This window comes from Zingiber officinale, chromosome 1B (assembly GCF_018446385.1).
Source record: "Zingiber officinale cultivar Zhangliang chromosome 1B, Zo_v1.1, whole genome shotgun sequence".
In the NCBI taxonomy this organism is placed as follows: Eukaryota; Viridiplantae; Streptophyta; class Magnoliopsida; order Zingiberales; family Zingiberaceae; genus Zingiber; species Zingiber officinale.
The window spans coordinates 125,487,708-125,500,030 of record NC_055986.1 but is presented as its reverse complement, the minus strand read 5'-3'; the positions used below and the strand labels follow the sequence as shown (position 1 = coordinate 125,500,030).

Here is a 12,323-nt window from a genome sequence, read left to right as displayed (position 1 = left end):
ATTTTATTTTGAGTGATATAATATCATAGTGAGAGTTAATATTTTTCCTTATTATCTTAGATTTTATATAAATGCTTAATATTAAGAAAATAAAAGATTTTGAACGAAATCTAATCGATCTAAATGTATAACATTGATAATAAATGCATACAGACGGTAAAACAAAATAATAATAATAATCATATAATTAAATCTGGGGTAATATAGTAAATATCAAGTTAGATTATACCATTACCTAGTTGAACCAAATAAGGTTAAGATTATATTTTATTCTCCCATAAGTTATGTGATTACCTGATAATCACATAACCAAAATTATACATGATAATTTGAACCAAACGCACCCTTATTATTTGTCTCCCAAGTACCCACAGTTCAATTCTTAAGTACTGTATATTTATTAAAAATTTCCCTTCAAATAAGACATACAATTATATGATGCTAGGCTTTTGGATCATCAGCCATATGTACTTTTCGATTTATCTAAAATTATCCAACCTGATTAATTATTTAAAAAAAATAATTTAAGAAGACATTTAAAGAATTTGGATATATATATATATATATATATATATATATATATATATATATATATATATATAGTCTTGATCTCCTGCGTGACGCGCACAGTGCGTGACTGTGTACATCGCACAGGAGATCAAGCTTTGTTTTTTTTTTAATTTTTTATTTTAAATTAAAAAAATTAACATTTCCTTATATAAATTTCTAATACATTAATATATCCCCTCAACATATTACAATACTCAATAAATACTTAAATTAATTTTATTTTATTTTTTTTTAAAAACCAAACACTATAATCTAATTGAGAAACCTGAACCCCAGAGGTAAAATCTAAACAACAAAATAATTTTGATACTATAACCCAAAGTCTGAATCCTAGAGATAAAATCTAAAAAAAAAACTTTGATACTATAACTCAAAGCCTGAACCCTAAATAGTTTTGATACTATAACTCAAAGCCTAAACCCTATAGGTAAAATCTAAAAAAAATAACTTTAATACTATAACCCAAAGTCTGAACCTTAAAAATAAAATTTTTAAAAAATATTTTAATTACTTTTTTTAATTCAAAAATTAAAAACAAATAAAAAAAATTAAAACCAGTTGAATTCTGCGCGTGCACAGTCACACACTGTACGAACGCGCAAGATATCAACTATATATATATAAAAGGTGTGCAATTATTATTTTTTTAAACTGTGTTTAGTATTTAGGATATAAGATTTAATGTCTAGGATATAATATTTATGGTACCTAATTATTTTTAGGTTTGAAATTTAAAATTTGAAATATAATATTTAAAGTTAATATTTAAAAAAATAAAAAAATATATACTAAAAAAAGCAAGGGTTGAGATGCCTGGACACATGTCACATACAGAAGCGTACTATAAATATAATAATTACACACTCAGTCAGCAGGAAATGCAATGTAGCTCAGTTTTTTTGTAGCAATACAACAAAAGTGCAATAAATTCGAGATAAAAAATATTAGAAAGAAGAAGCAACGCAACCAAGCAACGCAATACGCGAACACAAACATTTTCCTCCATGAAGAAATACAAATGCGCAATCAGATGGGAGATTGATAGTCTCATATGCATCTCATTTCTTTAGAACGCTGCATAGGAAAAGAACAAATTAGTTAGGCTTCCAAGCAGGAGCTAAATCACATGATTCTTAAGAAAGCTCATGATTATCATGAGATGAGAAAGGGCAAACCAAGCAGGAGCTAAATCATTTATCCTGTTTCCTATTCCTGGATTGCATGTAACTGTGATTCTTAAGGCATCTATAGCAATTAATAGCAATAAAACTTTGATTCCTCCCAACTCCAATCATATCCCTAACCTACACTTCTAGCAGATACCAGCAACATACAATGGCAGTGTTGATGCTTGTACTCTACTGCGCAATAACAAATTCCATAGGAGCATTTCGATGTCTGAATATTACAATTGCAAATGGACTGAAAAAAAAGTTCGAAAAACCACAATGTAATAAGTTATTAGTAAATAGAGAAACAGACCATTAACACAAGCTACTTTTTAACTTGATCCCAAGTTTGGGGAATCAGAGAGCTAATCTTTAGAGACAAATAAACCAACATAAGGTTTATTGTTTCAACCAATTCACATGGCCGAATAGTCTACCAGTATTGCATATCACTTAAGGTTGGCACCAATACAGACCCTTTGATTTAATTACAGTATTCACGTCCAATTGTCTAATTACTTAGTTTTATCTTCTTGTGAGCCATGCTAAAAAATGTTGAGTGAATAAGGATTGATATGGTGCAGTGAGTAAGGTAGGGCTTCTGAAATTAGGATCGGAGTCCAGAAAGCTAGTTAATATGGTAGTCAAAATCAAGGAGACAACATTCAGATGCACACGGTCGCATGACTCAATCGAGCGATCTAGCCAATCAGACCTTTCGACCGATCGGACCGGACTCCGAGTCCTCAATGAAGTCAAGTCGAGTCCCCAAAGAGGTTGAGCCGAGTCTTAAAAGAGGCCGAACCGAGTCCTCAAAGAGGCTGAGTTCTCAAGGTGATCTACATCCCTAAGCCAAGCCAAGCAGATCCCCTCCAAGTGCAAGGTCCGATCGGACGATGGAGGAGACATAGCCGGCCTATCATCCCAGTACATTAATGGCTCGCCAGCTCAATATTCCTTTTTGACGTTTTACGTAACCATCGTCGGGGAATCAGGGGAATATTCCCTGTGCAAGTTGTACACCAGAAGCTTTTATCTTGCAAGGCGCAAGAATTGTAGGCCTATTTCAAGAAAGGTGTCAGAATGTCATAATGGCTGGCCATATTTTAGTAATGCATCGAGATTCGTACGAGGAAAAGTAACACTTATCCATCTACAAGCATAGGTACGCGAGGCATCGTGATAGGTACGCGAGGCATCACTATCACAGTTCATTGTTTGTAGTTAATGTTCTTCGTCTTCTCCACCATCGTTTGCCTTTGCCTGACTTGAGCATCTAAGTGTTTACGCTCTGACCCCTTCCTGACCCTTTGTTTTTTGCTACTAGTTCTTTCCCTTGGTACGCAAATTCGCTCGCAACACCATGCCACACCTATCTAAAGTCTTTTTTGGTCACCAGCGAAGACACCTATCCAACGCACCATCCTCCCCGATTCCAGACAGGATCAAGGATCTAGGATCATTTATCAAAATGACAACTCTTCTTTTCCAAGGGATCATTTTATCAAATTTCTTCAAGCCAAACTAAATTTAATGAGAAAAATAGATTATAAGGATGAAAATTTTCTATACAGCATACAAGAAAGTTCATAAGTTCAAATTATCCAAATGATCAAATTTTAAATTCTAGTTTTTATACTTCGAGATATTACACTTTCTATGTAAAATTGTACCTTTTCATCTTCTATTTTGATTGGAAAAGTTTGTGTCACTTTGGTTTGGCATAATTCCATTTCTGATATTAAAAAAACCCCACAATATGCACAACCATAGTATTGCTTACATCAATTAATTTATTTTTGAAACCAGATTCAAGATGGAAACTAAATTAGACAACCGACCATAAATATGACTGTCAAACTGCAGATTAGAAGTGGAACTTACTTGTACAGATACGCAGCAATACCAAGAATAATACACAGCAAGATTATATCAATGCAAAAGTTGCGACTGGATCTAAGCTGAAAAATGAAAAAACCACAATTATTTGTTAGAAATTCTTAGCTACAGGTTGTGGAATAAAAATCTCTTGTGAAGTATAGATAATGTTTATTCAAACTAGAATTAGAAGGAACCTGATTAACAGTCTGCTTAAGCCTGACATTGGTATTCTTCAAGTCAGAAGTAGCCTTGTCCACCTAGGGTCCAATCTCACCAGTAAATCAACCAAAACCCAAATATCTCATTTTTTTTTAATGAAAAGGAAAAAATGCATTTGAAGAAAAAAAAACAACCTTCGCGTCAATTTCATCCATCAAAGGTACTTGCCTGTCCAATTCCTGTTAATACAATACAATCAGTATAAAGCTTTTTTTTTTCTTTTTGAATAGTCAGAATAAAAACTCACTTCATTCATGTCGTGTGCCATGTTTTTAAGTGTATCCAGTCCTTCAGATATAACATCCAAACCTTGATCCTGAAAAATAGATCTCCTGTCATCCCATGAATCTGAAGCAATAATTATTATAATAAAACCACCACTGACTAAGAGAAAACTAGTAGTATAGTTTGTAATCTCACCAAAATCATCGCGGCACCTGATAGATAATTAATTAGCAAATACAACATAACTGAGGACCAAAATTTAAAAAAATCAAGATGCTCATACAAGGGATTACAATAGAAATTTGTACAATATCCTGAACTAGTTCAATATCGTACCAGTTGCTATTGAAAGTGCATGAAATTAATTTGGAAACAAAAGAAATTTATTTTTCTTGAAAAACACAGTTCATTTTACACAGATTCAAGGAAGTGACACAAAAAACGTATGACAAACAGAGTAGAGTGTAATTCTCAATCTATAAGCATTGCAATAAAATGAAATGTACTAATGAGATAAAATACTAATACTACACAGGTAAGAAGACTCAGCAAACAACAAAAGAAGGAATGAAATGCCAAATAAAATAGCAAACCACATACATTTCAGGACACCACGGCTTGTGTCCAATTTTTTATACTAAATGTTCAGTCGCTGAGAAGATATTTGGCTCATCAACAAGAACTAATTGACCATGTCTGAACAAAAACACACATCTACCTTGTGTTCCTGACGGCACACACCGATACCCATATTCTTTATTGAGGAATAATTCTCTGAACATCTTAAAACGATCCAAAATATCCAGGATGGATAAAACATCTAAAGATGAAAGTTTGCAGTTTGAAGGAGAAGATGATGGCAGTTTAAAGAACAAGCAATCTAAGTTGCATATGATATCTATAGCCTGTTTTCCAGGTGAGAACACATGTTCGCCTAAGAAAACTTCTATATGGGTGACACAAACTAACCTATTTAATAAACTAAAGAAATTATTCATGGAAGAAAATAGTAGCACCAATAATCATGAGAATAAGCCATCACTGGCAAAGCTTAGCAATTTGAACCACACAAAAAAGGACTAGATGTCAGCTGCCACCCTTATCATTCACTTCCACATGCACACAAATATTTCCAAATATAAAGGAAGAAGAGAAATGAAAGATGAATCACTTGTTTCATTTTGCGCATCTCATACTCTTGCCTATATTGGTTTGACTCTTCAGTCTGCTGAAAGTACTCACTGTCGAATCTTCCATCTGGATCAAATTAAATACATGATATGGTCATGATTAATTTTACAAGAAAAGCAGCAATGATAAATCTTGATGCGAGAACTATTCAAATAACATGCATTTCATTGTAAAAAATGAAAGTAGTTGAAAGGATTTCCATCTCCAGAGGCATACAATCAAAGCAAGTAGAAAATAGAAATAATTAACTCAATGACTGTGCTTATCTACTTCTCGGTTTGTCCCTTTTTGGTTAAATTCATTTGAACAGGTTATAGCAAACATATTGAACAATAAATTTCTTTCGCACTGGTGAATGAGAATACTACTTTGGAGGACAATCATGCATGTGTGGATATATCAGTATACTTGGCAGTACGTTAAGCTACAGGTTATTAATTTAACTTGAGCTCAACAATACATCAAAATTTGATAGGAATATAATGTAAAACACTCTTTTTGTAATTTTTTGAATCTCTGAAACCTTATTAGAAGTAGCATATAGACCATGTAGGTGCAGCCATCAATCAAAAGTGCATTTTACAGAAATGGAGTAGTTGTGAATTCCTAGAACCATGAAGATGCCCAGTAGAAAATGAAACATCTTGGAACATTGATAAACTAGCATGCACTACAGCAAACCTTCATGTTCTACCAAGTGGCATAAAACACCAAACTAGCAAATTTTATGAGATTTTTAATAAGTAGCCTAGTTCTCATACAATAAATACAAGTCAAACTGGAGAATATACCAAACACATCCTTATGAAATCCAATTACAGAACTATGTCAAAGTCATGGTAAACAATGTCTGCAAAACTATCCAATTGAATGGAATGAAACCAAAGAAAATTACATTTCCCATTTCATAGGTTGAATTGAACAAGGTTTCATATACTAAATGCAGAGAAGGCAATTTCATGTTAATCCCTTTAGTTGAATCAAAACCAAACGGATAAGGTATGCTAGTTGAATTTTCATCAAGAAATCAATCAATCAACTTGTCTATTATGAATGAGAAAGGTTGGTTCCAATGAAAAATTCATAGCTAATTAGAAAAGATCTCCAACCAGAATTCCTGCCATGGGCATGACAATTTGGAAATTCTACTTTCTTTCTTCAACGACCTCTACTAGAATCCAAAGAAAAAGGGTGTGCTTTCAAACCCACAAATTAATATGAATTGGAAATGCATTATTGAGGTCACTTAGCAGTCAGCAGTAAAGTAATACTTGTTATTTGGCTAACTTCAATGGCGGAGCCGGCCCAAGTGATCCACTCGGACTGTGGGCCATGTGCACCGTGCAGACGTTGTCACCCCAGGCTAGCCTCCTCTTTCCGACGCTTTTTTTCCTTCCTCTCACATAAATCTCCTTCTCATCCCCATTGGACCCCTGGGCTATAGCTCGGGTAGCCATAAACATGGCTCTGCCCTTGGCTAACTTGAACACAATGTTCTAAATGGCGGTTGAGGCAACCGCCTAGGCGCCGCCTAGTCGGGAGGCAAACCTCAACCGCACCGCCTTCAACGACATCGCCTTGTGTTTAGACTGCGGTAAAGTGTTTCTGATTTGGACTCGGGTGACTCGTCCGGACGCGTCACCGGACTCGGGCGACGTGACACGTATGGAAGCGTCACCAGGCTCGGCCGACGGGTCTGGACTCCTCATCAGGCTCTGGCGACAAGTCTAGACTCATCGCTAGGCTTGGGCGACGGGTCCAGACTAGTCGCCGGGCTTAGGCAATGTGTCTAGACCCGACGACGCATCCAATGCCAAAACATTGAAGTCATTCGCCGAATAGAATAGTTTTTTTTTGAACTTAAGATTTAATCGAAACATTATATTAATAATTTTAATCATGATTGAGATAATTTAAATAGGCTTAATTAAAACTCAATAAAATTATCCTAGCAATTTAATATATATATTTAAAAAAATATTAGTATTTATTTTTTAAAAAAAATATTTAGATTAATTTTTTTTATTTGTAGTCAATATATTTTATAGTATTTTTTTTTATTTTTGATCTTTTAAATAATTTTTTATCAACTAGTTAATATATTATTGAATTATGTATAAAAATAGTAAACAAAATTCAAACTATCTAGGTAGCCGCGGCGATAGCCGACCACTAACTGCACGGCCACTGCCTACTGCCATTTCCAACATTGCTTGAAAGTCATGGCAATCTCAGTATTGAACAGTGATTTCTACCGGCTTGAATTGGTTAAGACTAGAACCAAAAAACAAAGTAGAACACTTTCCGTGATTACATGAAGGAGCTCATAAATTGTAAACTACCTCATTCTAGAAAATGCTTCTCTGAGTTGTATGGCCTAGAAAAAAAGAAGCATAAATGCAAACACAAACAAATTTGAACTCTCCACTGATAATTTAGTATTAGAATGGTTAAATGCACATCCACAGTTTAGATCAGATCAACAATCTCTAATTTAACACCTTTCATAGATTATTCTTATAACAATCTAATAAATGCACACAATGTGATCTTGATACCTGAAGTAGAGTCAAATCTAATATCTGTGCGAGAACCAGAAGCTGTCCAGCCACCAGCTTTTGCACCATTCGTGCTCCCATCTGGAATTGACTGAATCCTGTCCGGTAGAGCTGATACCAAGTCGCTCCGTGTAGCAATTTCTTCCTTTGAGAGCCCTTTTACCTAGACCAGAAAATAGTCAAAACACCAAATTCAACAACAATAAAAAAATAATCATCTATTTCATGATTATGTCCATACAGATTAATGGTTGTGCATAACAGTTACAATCATGAAAGACAAAAATTTTGCCAAACTTTAAGAAAGCCAACACCAATGTGCAAATAATGCATTGGTATTGTATGGAAAGACAAGTTGTGATTAAAACATTGGGCCATGTAGTTTAATCATTATTAACTGTAAAAATATGGTGATTTACCTTCTTGAAAGGAAAAATAAAAAAAGAAATAAGAATTTCAATTATGGCCTCATCAAAAATTTTATACAGGACATATGTCCATATCAAAATTTGGCATCTAATATTTACCACTTATGAGCCACATGCTTCTTCATATCATTGGAATTTCTGAAAATAAATAACTCAAATTAAATTACCCATCTCAACCTACAAAAATAGTTTCTCGCTAATTATTTAAACATGCCTTTTTTTTACAGTTTATGAATAGTTTCCAATAGAAATATCATGAAAATATATAGTTTATAGTCTACTAGGATATATGATTTAGATAACATTCGGATGTGTGTGTGTCTCCAACACAATATGTATAAATTACATGTCTTGTTTATCAGTTTCAACACTAATATTTCATAGAACACAAAACACAATGATTCTATATAAGTTTATATCAACAAGTAATATTTCATAAAATAAGCCATAGAACATAGAACACACATTGATTCTATATAAGTTTAGATCAACACATAATATCTCATAAAGGCATAGAACATAAATCACATCATCATTCATCAAACTGTCTTTGCCCCAACTATTTAAGTTTGGCTACATGAATCTTATCCCTACATTGAATTCTATGCAAGGTAATATCACTAACAGTATTAAAATCTATCAAATCATATTTTATTACATTGATTAATATTTTCTTTAGTCTCCCTCTATTTTTTTGTATCTTATACTGAAATAGATATAATTTATAATTATATATTCTATTGGTTGTCATTGAACATGTTCATACCACTTTAACCTATTTTCTCTCATTTTACATTTTATAGAAAATACACCAAATTGCTCTTGAATAATAGAAATACATGGATTGGATGCAAGCAATGATCCTATTATATATAAATTTCTGTAATTTTAAAGAATGCTATTTGGATATATTCATGATAATAAGTATTTTCAAAAAAATATCAGTGAGACAAATTGTGAGACATTCATATAGTTAAATGTCTAAATTCTCTTATAGTGTCCCCATCGGCATAATTACACCCACTGGTTAAGGAAAATTGAGTCCCTAATTCAAGCACTTTCAAGTTTCAACTAAAGATACAACCATTTTATGCATAATACATATCATCACAGCAATTAACCCAAAATACAATTTGAACATCTAGAATCTTCCGGAAAAAGTAAAAAATAAAAATATACATTCATACGTTTAGACAACCATTTAGATCCTTGTCACTCCATTTCAAATTTTTGGCAAATTGTTTATGAAACTATTACATGTGATCGATTAAGTTGATGTCAGACTCAAAGTATAAGTGGTAGGTGTCCAAAACGAGCATGAAATGATAGATGAAGAATACGAAAATATTTAGTTCATCCAAACACATCTTGGAAAAAATAATTGGAAACATAATCCTGCAGTGAGACAACCTTTTCCTGTGTAGCTTAACAGGTCCATTTTCTACTGCATTTATCTTGTAATGTGCTATTGCCCAGTGACAAAGAATTTATTTTTTTAACATAATTTCCACCTATGAACATCTTGAATAACTATATCTTTTGAACAACAACAGCAAAAACAGAGTTCCAATGACTATTTGTAATCTGGTGGCGAAATCTACAAAGGGCTATACGGAGCTTTACTAACTGATTCTTATATATGAACAGTCAAACATGTCAATCATGCCAGACTGTCGATTACCTCAAATGATACGACATAAACCACAAGATATGCCAAAGACAAAAAACAGAGAAATTGAATGTTTCAGACCTTCTTCACGGCCAACCTCTGCAGTTTCGGGACCTCCTCCAACAACCGCGCCTTTGTTCGGCGGATCTCGGCATTCAACGCCACAACTGCCGCCCGATTCTTCTCGTTGGAGGCTGCTTCCGCTTTCTGCGCCGTGCGACCGCCAGATCAACCTCTACGGAACAAACCCTAGAAAAATGCCAGAGAAGAAGAAAAAGGAGGAAGGAACGGAAGATACCTGGAGGGCGGACTCGATGTCCGACTCGACGGACGCGTAAAGGCGGGCGAAGGCGTCGTCGCCGGAAACATTATCGGCGTTGAGCTTGTCGACGTCGTACTTCTCGTACTTCTTGCAGATTACGTCGACTCGCGTAAGGATATCGATGACGCTCATCCTTGATCCCTGGTCGTCCTACCCCTCTCCCCCTTCCCCGCCACCAAATCTAGCTGTTCTCCGACCCCGATGCCTAGAAATCGAGATGCGACCGGGGTGGAGAACAAACAAAATCACCGAGTAAATAAAATTAAAAACAGTAGTAATAATAATAATAATAATAATAATAATAATAATAATAATAATATACACTTGTAGAATTTTACGTAGAAAGTCCCCCACTTTCGAAAATTAATAAGAAAGTGTTTCCAACCCCCTCAATCTCCTGAATTGTACTCTGTAGTCCTCTTCAACGCGTGTTGTGTCGGTCGCCGATTCAATCGGACGGTCCATAATTTCTCACGGGAAGAGCAAGCTCCCTATCATAAGAACAACTTTTTCTTCCTTTTTAAAGACGACGCAGAGAAAGGCATCCTCCATTGCTCCTCTGCTCGCTCTGCTATTCTTCCTTCATCCATTTGCAGCTCTTCACTGTTCAATGGGGAGAGCTCCGTGCTGCGATAAAGCCAACGTGAAGCGGGGGCCCTGGTCGCCGGAGGAAGACGCCGCCCTCAGGAGCTACATCGAGAAGAACGGCACCGGCGGCAACTGGATCGCTTTGCCCCCGAAAGCAGGTCATCACTGTTCCATCTCAGTCAATATCACATGTACCACTTTCTGTCCTCCGTCGATCTTTTCACTATTTCGGTCCCTGCCAATAATGCAGGCCTCAAGCGGTGCGGTAAGAGCTGCCGATTAAGGTGGCTCAATTACCTCCGCCCTGACATCAAGCATGGCGGCTTCACGGAGGAGGAGGACAACATCATTTGCACTCTCTATGATCGTCTCGGAAGCAGGTTCGATCGATTCATTTGCGGTTGATTCAGCTAAGAATTTGATCTCGAGGTTGGCGATCCCTGATTCGCAAAACCATTAGGTGGTCCGTGATCGCTTCCCAGCTGGTTGGAAGAACGGACAACGATGTGAAGAACTACTGGAACACCAAGCTCAAGAAGAAGCTGCTCGTGGCGAGGGCAAACTCCAGCTCCACCCCTCCTCCGGTCCTCTCCCCGCCCATCAAAACAGGGGCTCTTGGCGGCGCCGAGTTCAGCTTCGCCAATGTCAAACCTCTTCAACCCAGCTACGGGTTGCTCCCTCAGCAGTATCCCCAGACGCCACTCCCCGAGAGGAGTTTCATCGAGCAAATGGTCTCCCCGCCTGTGAACGAGCTGTTCCTATCAGTGCTTGGACTGGGAGACGCCGGCGCCTTATTCCTCGGCGGCTATGGCTTCGGCTATCAGGAGAGCGATCCAATTCCCGGCGACACGACAACACTGTATCAGGGCCTCACTTTCTCGTCATGATGGGCGCAACTGTAACAAGTTCCATTACCCATGAACGTGAAAGAACTGACAACAAAGTAGAGGACCAGAAATCCTTGTAATTAGCAATGTAGTTTCTGTTCTAATTCCCTTTTGTCTTTCCATCCTCGCGTAGCAAAATGGATTGGTTGGTGCGCAGTGGAATGAATCACCAAAAAAAAAAAAAAACTTATCAACTAATGCTTTGATCAGTCATTTTTTGTCTTGTGCATTGGAATGGTGTGGAGACTTCTTAGTACAGACATGGTCAGTAAGGGCATGTCTCTTTTAGTTTGCCTGCAGCTGACATAGCGCTCAGAGGCCATGAGAAATGCATGGATGGTGGAATGGCAGTTTCAAAGCTGAAGCACAGGAAGGTAGCTAGCCATCAGCCCTTTCTCACTGCATCAAGATTCCCCATCACAAGGTTTTGACTCTTTAGCCAATTCCAGACTGACATTTCAGCCCTCCTAATCCACTTGCTACTTTATATATTTAGTGCCCCACGGGGTTATCTCGGCTGGTAAAGGCGTGAAAGTTTGCCACTAAGAACATGGGTTCGAGTCCGTAGGGCAACGGGGATTTATTCCCTATCCCTGTGCAAAAAAGTCTCGGCCCA

General features: G+C 36.4%; 2 protein-coding genes across 2 annotated transcripts; one reads left to right on the top strand and one right to left on the bottom strand.

The window, feature by feature from the left end:
• Window positions 1-1,399: 1,399 nt before the first annotated feature.
• On the bottom strand, window positions 1,400-10,472 carry LOC121977323 (syntaxin-71-like). The gene is made up of 9 exons (XM_042529910.1): window positions 10,209-10,472; window positions 9,992-10,117; window positions 7,814-7,976; window positions 5,236-5,321; window positions 4,087-4,155; window positions 3,974-4,018; window positions 3,815-3,877; window positions 3,624-3,700; window positions 1,400-1,644 (listed from the first exon to the last, which is right to left on the bottom strand). The coding sequence occupies exons 1-9, from the start codon at window positions 10,362-10,364 to the stop codon at window positions 1,629-1,631; spliced, it is 801 nt and encodes a 266-aa protein (XP_042385844.1). The 5' UTR covers window positions 10,365-10,472; the 3' UTR covers window positions 1,400-1,628.
• Window positions 10,473-10,738: 266 nt separating this feature from the next.
• Window positions 10,739-11,869, top strand: LOC121996158 (transcription factor RAX3-like). Its single transcript, XM_042550040.1, has 3 exons — window positions 10,739-10,978; window positions 11,071-11,200; window positions 11,281-11,869. The coding sequence occupies exons 1-3, from the start codon at window positions 10,843-10,845 to the stop codon at window positions 11,705-11,707; spliced, it is 693 nt and encodes a 230-aa protein (XP_042405974.1). The 5' UTR covers window positions 10,739-10,842; the 3' UTR covers window positions 11,708-11,869.
• Window positions 11,870-12,323: the final 454 nt, after the last annotated feature.

Coding starts and splice junctions, on each gene's coding strand:
- LOC121996158 (XM_042550040.1), top strand. CDS start 10,843: ATGGGGAGAGCTCCGTGCTGCGATAAAGCCAACGTGAAGCGGGGGCCC. Junction 10,979..11,070: donor CGCTTTGCCCCCGAAAGCAG/GTCATCACTGTT, acceptor CCAATAATGCAG/GCCTCAAGCGGTGCGGTAAG. Junction 11,201..11,280: donor TATGATCGTCTCGGAAGCAG/GTTCGATCGATT, acceptor CAAAACCATTAG/GTGGTCCGTGATCGCTTCCC.
- LOC121977323 (XM_042529910.1), bottom strand. CDS start 10,364: ATGAGCGTCATCGATATCCTTACGCGAGTCGACGTAATCTGCAAGAAG. Junction 4,019..4,086: donor TGGCACACGACATGAATGAA/GTGAGTTTTTAT, acceptor TTGTATTAACAG/GAATTGGACAGGCAAGTACC. Junction 3,878..3,973: donor TGGATGAAATTGACGCGAAG/GTTGTTTTTTTT, acceptor ATTGGACCCTAG/GTGGACAAGGCTACTTCTGA.